This window comes from Orbicella faveolata, unplaced genomic scaffold, assembly GCF_042242905.1.
Source record: "Orbicella faveolata isolate gen_17 unplaced genomic scaffold, um_ofav_v1 contig_13, whole genome shotgun sequence".
Classification (NCBI taxonomy): domain Eukaryota; kingdom Metazoa; phylum Cnidaria; class Anthozoa; order Scleractinia; family Merulinidae; genus Orbicella; species Orbicella faveolata.
In genome coordinates this window covers 32,803,936-32,811,990 of record NW_028301540.1, presented here as the reverse complement: position 1 = coordinate 32,811,990, position 8,055 = coordinate 32,803,936, and the positions used below count along the sequence as shown (strand labels likewise).

At 38.1% G+C, this 8,055-nt stretch overlaps 1 protein-coding gene across 4 annotated transcripts; it reads right to left on the bottom strand.

Annotated features, from left to right (window-relative positions):
* Positions 1 to 1,404: 1,404 nt before the first annotated feature.
* LOC110058691 (uncharacterized) lies at positions 1,405 to 7,181 on the bottom strand. 4 transcript variants are annotated; one of them, XM_089285580.1, is made up of 4 exons: positions 7,055 to 7,181; positions 6,439 to 6,592; positions 4,111 to 4,866; positions 1,405 to 3,678 (listed from the first exon to the last, which is right to left on the bottom strand). In XM_089285580.1, the coding sequence occupies exons 2-4, from the start codon at positions 6,451 to 6,453 to the stop codon at positions 3,217 to 3,219; spliced, it is 1,233 nt and encodes a 410-aa protein (XP_089141706.1). In that variant the 5' UTR covers positions 6,454 to 6,592; positions 7,055 to 7,181; the 3' UTR covers positions 1,405 to 3,216. The 4 variants fall into 4 exon arrangements, with proteins under 4 accessions (XP_089141706.1, XP_089141707.1, XP_089141708.1 ...); XM_089285581.1 differs by lacking the exon at positions 7,055 to 7,181 and adding an exon at positions 6,782 to 6,948; XM_089285582.1 differs by lacking the exons at positions 6,439 to 6,592; positions 7,055 to 7,181 and adding an exon at positions 6,190 to 6,262.
* Between the last annotated feature and the right edge of the window lie 874 nt (positions 7,182 to 8,055).

Genomic DNA, 8,055 nt, shown 5'->3' with positions numbered 1-8,055 from the left:
AGTTCTCTGATTGGTTGCTGATTTTCCTTCCCAGGTTTTCTCGATATCGTTCGGTAGCTAGTTCCCAAATACGTAGAGCACCGAAAAATTCGTGACATCTGCTAGTGATTACAAAAGCTTTTTTTAATTCAAAACAAATCGTTTTTGATACGATTTTGCGCAGGAGAAAACCATTTATTCAGTAGTTCTGTTACTGCGGTCTTTATTAAGTGCGACACGCACGTTAAAGATTGATAATGTTCTGCTATTAATACCATTGTCTCTCTCAAAAATGAGGTTACGGGAACAGGCAGGTTACGCTGAGGTCGCAACTTTCACAGCCTCGTTTATTACCTTCGGAGGGCTTATACTTTCGCGATACCGGTAGATGCCGGTAGATACCGGTAGATACCGGTAGATAACATTCGTAACAATGTGTCTCTTCTTCTTGAGGGTGGGTTGTTCGAAACCTTGATCATAAATCCCACGTACCACTAGGATTTTTTATTCTTTTTAACCTGACGTTACTAATTGGACCGTTCAATCGAACTCAACCGAAATAAATCGAACGATTGGGTTCGATTAGTTCGATAATCGAACAAAATCGAATCCAAAAATTTGTGTGAGAGAGTTCGATTGCGTTCGATTTCCGAACTAATCGAACCCAATCGAACACAATAGGAAAATCTTAAATTCATCCTATTACAACCAGATAATTGGACAGTCTGTCTAAGTAAGAGTTACAAATGAATAATTAACTAGTGATATTTTTATTGATGTATAGACTTTTGGCATGGAAAATACATTGAAAGAATAAACTGTCTGTAAAATCGAACCTAATCGAACCCAATCGTACTAATCGAACTTGATCGAGCCCAATCGAACTCACTCGAACATTCGATTGCGTTCGATTGGTCAAATTTTTTTGTGAGAGTTCGACTTTGTTCGATTACCGAACTCAATCGAACCCAATCGCGTGATTACGTTCGATTTGGTTCGATTAGTAACGTCAGGTTTTAAGGATCACTCAATACGCGACAAACTCTAAACAGGAGCGAGAGCCCAACCTACCAAGTCACTTTTCTCTTCATTCTCTCTTCTAGATATTCTTTGGATTACAATTAAGCATTGTTCCCCGCCAAAATTTACCGGCAAAGGAACAAGTTGCCGTTCCAGAAACTTTTAGGATTGACCAATAGCTCTCAATAGTGTAGGATTTCTAGGATCCTTTGGGCAAAAGCCAGTTATAATTCATTACGGTTACCATAAGAAACCTTCAACCAATGATGGCTAAGATTTATTACCAAACGATCTCATCCTCGTTATAAAATAAATTTTGTATAAGGCAAGGACATGGTGGAGAAGGGGTAAATGAAGTCAACGGGAAGCTTTCTTTGTAATGATATAACCAGTGAACCAGCCACGTAACAGATATAATTTCCCTTTACTGGATAGTTGTTTCAGCTTCCTGATTGATCATGATCAAGACTGAAAATCAGACTTTTGATATTTCAACATCAGCAAGCATGTGTAATTTTGAACAATATTTAGTAATTTAGTACTTAAAATACTCTTATTTACAAAATTATGCATTTCCAATCTGTAGCACTGGTATTCATTAAGTTGCTGCTGAGTACTAGATATTCTTGTGGTTTTGGAAAGAGCATATTGTATCCCTGCAGGAAAGAAAAGATCTGCTACTCAAAAAAACTTTTTTCCAAGAAGCTCTCGTCACTGTCTGATTAAATGTCTATGTTTCTTGACAAACAAATATATTTTGTTTTCTCACTCTAACATGCCATTCCCTTGTGCATAGGAAGCAACTGTTCATAAATACCTTCACTACAAACTGAAAATGTCCAGAATAACATTTCAGATATACTTTGTAAAGCAAAGACTAAATATTAAGGCTGATTATTTCTTGAGGTTTCTGGCATATCTTTATTTAACAAAAAAAATGTACTTCGTGACACAAAAAGATGTCTTTACCTCAGCCAAACTAATAACCCATGCCAAAAAAGTCATGGCAAAAATGATCAAAAACACTCAGACACAGCATAACAGCATGTGGTCTTTGTCTGGCATTCATCAATGTTACGTTCCACTTAGCAAGCATTATTCTCTGCAGTAAGCTGTGAATGCAGTTGATTCTAATGCTCATTGTTGCCTTTATGAACACCTTTCCAATACTGAAGCAAAAAGTCTACTGTAACCCAAATGACTTACAATTGAAAATTTAGCTTAATTAAACATAGTTTGACCAAGAGAACAGTTCTCCCCTAACTGCAAACGTCATAATGTGGATGTTTTCATAATTTGCTAGTACCAACATATTGATGTCCACCTACTTTATATTAATTTACCTTTTATCTAAAAAAGCAAGTCTAACACTAGTCTACAACCACTGCACCTAATATAGTTACAGTAATTTGAACATAAATCTCACTTTTGTACACATTTATTTGAAAACCAGCTAAAACTAACCAATGCTCTCCCTTTATGAGGTTTCTGAGAGGTAGTGGAAGGGGAAGGTGAAGCAGACTCTCTGCTTGATGTTGTAACCCTGCCTTCATCTACTGATCCTGAGTGAAGGGCAGCATCTGCTGTAAAACATTTACAAAATTCCATGTACACTCCTCAGGAAAAAAGTTATAACTTAACACTGCAAAGTTAAGCTCAAAATTATTTATCCACAATAGAGGTTTATTAACTTTATAACAAAACAAATAATGGAGTTCAGTTTACGTATGAACAGTCAAGGACTTGTTTTTCTTTAAAAAAAAATTAGCCTGCAAATTACACAGAAGTATTTCCAGCTGTCAAATACGTCTGCACCTGCAGGCTAAAAACACACCAGCAATAACACAAACCTCAGTGTTAAAAGTTCCCATTACTGATACTCAAGATAATTCAATGAACAATTTATTGCGTAGTTATTATTAACCCGAGAGTGAGGTCTTAACAGAAAAATCTCAAACAGAAACCTTGTGACCAAGTGATAGTGAGGTCAATACGGCAGGGCTGAGGTTTAAGATCTCCCCATCCAGATCGAACATTTGAGATTAATAAGCAGTTTATTATATAGCTTTTTTGGGGGTTTTACAGGTCCGTAATTGGCCCATGGGCATTACGTGAGAATAATGCCCTAGTCTTAGCCAATCAGAGCAGGCATCATATCAGCTACAAACACAAGTAACATAATAGAGAGTAACACTTATTATTTTGTTGGCTAGACTATTAAACCCAGTCTGTAGAATCATTTCTGCCAACACATTCATCTGGCTCTGTATGAACAGCTACTGAAAGTCTCTCTGGTTCACTCTCCTCCATGGCTTTGCTGACAGAGGACTGTCTGGGACACACCCTTTGGGGTAAGTTAACATCTACCCCTTCGACTTTGCCATTTTCTTCATAACACTCCACCACCACATTCTGGTTCAGTGCTGCCCATCTCTTTGAATACTGTTTAAAATGTTTCAAACTGTCAAAGTACAAACCACCAACAGCCAAAGCGATGAACAAACCATTGACCATGTAAGCAAACTTCACTTCCTCAGTGGTTCGCTCAGCGATTGCTGATGGAGTCCTACTGACACGTGACCAGATAATCCACGTCACGGAAGTGAGTAGCATTGTTGCAAAAGCAATGAAAAGCCCAATGTGTAGCCACCCTTTGGTGCTTACTTCAGGAAAACTCCACTGCAAAAATCAGTAGTTTGGAAAGAACAGCAGGTGAGGGAATTGTCATACTATTATGAACTAATATGAACAGAAGCTTATGAATAGCAGTTAATATATAATATTTACTATTCTAGATGGTTGATTCTGACTTGTACATCTGTTAATGACACTCAAAAGGACATATTCTGAGAAGTGAACAGCTTTCTGAGAGAAAATACTCAAGGAAAACTGCTAGCTTCAAGGAACACTGAATGATAATGTCCCAGGACAAATATCTGGGCATATTTGTTACGTCAAATGGGGGCTATTGTGTTTATTATCCTTCAAATATTTTTTGCAACACTCACATATTCCACACTTTTAGCCGGAGAACATTTACTTATGTGACACTTTTAGACTAGTCACATGTGAGCAAAAGCATTTGATGGATTATAATGAATCAGAACAAACCTTCCAGAAGCACTTCACACTATGCTTCTTTGTCCTAAATTTGAACTTGCACAGCTCACAGCTTTCATGTCCAGATTTTGAAACCCAGTTCAATATACAACTCTGATGGGCATACTTAACAGTTCCAGTGCATTTGCAAGGTCTTATGAGCTCCTCATCTTCATCACCACTGTGACAAATGCGACACATCAGGCCACAACTTTCTCGCAATTCAGTAAGCTTGCTGAGTGACGAACAAATGCTTTGATCTTTTGAACTGTTCCTGCTGGGCTGCTTAACCTTTAAAATAGCACTCCTTAGAATGGATGCTGAACTACTCCTGATCGTGGTCAAGTTATTACATGAGTCACGTAATAAATGAGATGTATTCTCGCTCTTTGAACCAACAGAATTCAATACCAATAAACTTTGTGACTTTTTTCTCTTTTTAGACTTGTGACTGTTACTGACATTCTCTTTTATGACAGGCCCCTGTTGCGTGCAAAAGAAGCAGTATCCTGCAGATAATGAACTTGCACCACTCTCTATAACTAACATACCAGGACCTTGACATTCAGTGACAGAAGTTTTCTCCGGAACGTCCTTAGAACATTTGAAATCTTCTGCTTCCAGTTTTTCTGAATCTGATTCTGTTGACAGTAAAAGCGGTTCACTGGCCATACCAAGTTTGTTACTAATATTGCAATGGCTGCGTCTTGTTGAACAGGAACTAATAACACTGTTCGGGCTCAAACAGGGCAAACTTGTAGCAGATAGCTGGAAAATAAAGGACATAATACAATAAAATTACTTTAAGGTGATAAAACAAAGACAAGGAAAGTTATTAAATACTGACGATACTATTTCAACGTTTGTTATTTTATAAGCATCCTCGGAGACCAAGAGCAAAAACTTGGATTACGAAACCAGAAGTTAAAATAAAATGGGATTTTCTTGACATTCTATACAGCCCCAATTAGGGTTAAAGGATTTCATTAACAGCGTGGCAACTGGTTTTCACAGGTGGGAAAAATGTTTTGAACTGAACATCTTTATACAAAAACTTTCTTCTAGATGGTTAAACCAAGCAGACAAAATTATCCTCATAGCCAGTCAATTTGCCCAGTGCCCAGCCCTTAATAAACACCCTTAGGGCTGCAATCTTGGACAAAATAAATGGAACATCTGGACCACCCCTCCCCCCATTTCAATGATGCCAAAATGACGCGCTTTTGCTCCTTCGTGCCTTCATCATTGCTTTGGGGGGGATGGGGGATAATTGTTCCATTTTATTCTGTCCAAGATTGTGGCATGGGTCTGGGTGTGGACTAAATTCCTATTCATTGAAAAAAAAATTAAGAACAAAGCCTAATCATCAAAATAGTAGTAACACTAATTTGAGCTGAAAGGAATAAAAGAATGACTCATCAAGAACAAATTATCCTTCATGAAGTATTTGAAAACTGAAATAACACAACATGGTTATCTTATTTGCCCTTCAATCTCTACTTTTCAAATACAAATCAACCAATGGTGTATAAATCCAGAAAAAAGGTAGTTAGGAAATAAACAAAAATTCCTGCAAGAACAACAGCTACATAGGTCAGAAAAACTGAAATACAAGCAATTTTAGTTTAATGTGTAATAATAATTATTGAGGCATTTATACATGTTAAAATACTGAATGAATTCAATGATTTTCTGAAAGGATCGAACTTTGCAGATATACTCCTTTTCGAATTTTCTTATCTCCTATACTTTCGCACTAGGTTCAAGTCTTCCCAAAGACTCGTACAATTTGTTAGAACTTGTTTCCGCACTGAACTAAGGAACCGTAATTAAATTTTGATTGCGCTATATTTCATTCAAGGTTGTAGCTATATATCATGCAAATTGAGCAGAAAGCCTGTTGATAATCATGATTTAGCATTAATTCTTCACTACCAGTTCGTGTTTCGTTTGATACGCTGAAACCCGCTAAGTCAAACCTTATCCAGCACAATGATGTGGTAAATACAGTCTAACCCCCCGACCTTAGCCTTCCGTTCTTATTTTTCGATTGTCTCAGTAGATATCTAATTAACGGGACATTTCCCTTACCAGAAGCGAAACCACTTGAATTTTTGGGAAGTTTCGCCAGCGTCAAATGAAGATATTTTCTACCGGAAAAGAAACGGTTACTTGACAACTAGTTTAACCAGAACAAAGGCAGGAGAGCTTCAAAGCATAATCAATTTCAGCACACAATGCATGCCTAAATACCAAGAGGGAGTTATTTTCGTCCATGTAAACACTCCGTCAAAGAACATTTCTTCAAACTTCAAACAGAATTTCTCGGCCAAAACTTACAGTTTTTGAATCCATAGTTGTGTAGGTCAGCACAATATATATTTCTTCGTGATTAAGTGTTCCACACGAGATAGGTGTTCAAGCAAGTCCTTTGAGAAATATCTGCCTGTCCGTGCTGAAGTTAATTCACAAGATTAAGTGTCCTAGCCACTTCCTATAGGATATAGAAGGGGAGAAATATTCAAAAACAGATATTAAACGACAGGCATCTGTCAAGTTTGTGTTGATGTCGCCAGGAAGCCTAAGTTAGCGATTTTATCAGCTGCCCACGACATTTGAGCTTATGAATTTACAGCAATACTTCAATACCAAGCTTGTAAGCATAATAAAAGCTTGCGCATACCGTAAATCCAATGGATAAATTCGGTTAAACACCATTTTCTAACACTTAGACAACGTGTCAGCTTGTTTATCATGTTTATCTATCACTCGCGTTCTCTTGCAAATGACTACAGATCGAAAATTTACCCGAAGAAAAGAACGCTAATGCACAAATATGGCGAACAAATATTTTGACAAGATGTTCACGGGATTCTCAGGTGAAACTGTGCCCTGCGTCACATGAAAATCCCGAGCATTCGATTACTCTATGTTAAGTGCGAAACTACAGTAATACCTTCTCCTTGTCTCTTCGTTTATGATCTGGTATTCAACGTTTGGAGAAACCCACGCTAATACGCACAAAATAGGACAATTATGGGGCACTTCGATGTTTCATATCCATTCGCCCCAGTTCATCCCTCTTCCCACATTGTCATGCAAGAAGTATTTCCGTGGTCACGTACAGGTCACGCGAACGGAAAAGAGAGATACACACAGCAGAAATAATATCGCCTGGTTATTGGTAAAGGGGTAGTGGGGAAAACTTCAACATGGTTTTTCAACATGGCCAGCTCTTTCAGAAACTGTGAACTGGCAAACAGGAAGAATTAACGAAAGGAGACATAAAGGCGCGCAATGAAAAGGAATCAAAAGGCCACCTCCTGTCACACAATATCATGTACTGCTGAGAACTGGGCGGTTTATAAACAAAGTGAATAAGGGAAAATCCAGGAGAAATTGTGTTTAAATGGTTTTTTGAAAATGTAGTAGCAGGCTCGACAATTGAGGATCGAAGAAACTCGGTCAGAACGGGTTTTGGGATTAATGGCAGGAGAGAAAAAACAAGAGGTCCGGTTTTAACATTTTTGCAGTCTTTTTGCTGGAGGCTATTATTTATATATTCTGTTACCGCAAACTTCCGAAAGTAACTACACCCCGGAAGTAGCGACCCCCGAAAGTAACGTCAAAAACTGTGGCCGCTATTAAATCCCGATTGTAGTTTTTATGCAATAACTATACCCGAGTGGAACTCAATTCCTACTGAAGTGACAGACCAACCCATTGAGACGTTTAGGGCCACTCTCGTCTCTTTTTTTATCTCAATAGTGATTTAGTTACATCAATCAACCGTCGGGGATGACCCCCCGGGGACATCTAACTAGCTCTCCTGCCGACCACTGACAACATGGTCTAGACATGAGGAGTTCACTCATGTGGCAGCAATGTATATTTAAACTGGAAGAAGAGTCCAGTCGTACCGACTTTTCATAACGTCTTTTGCTCCCTGAAAGTAAC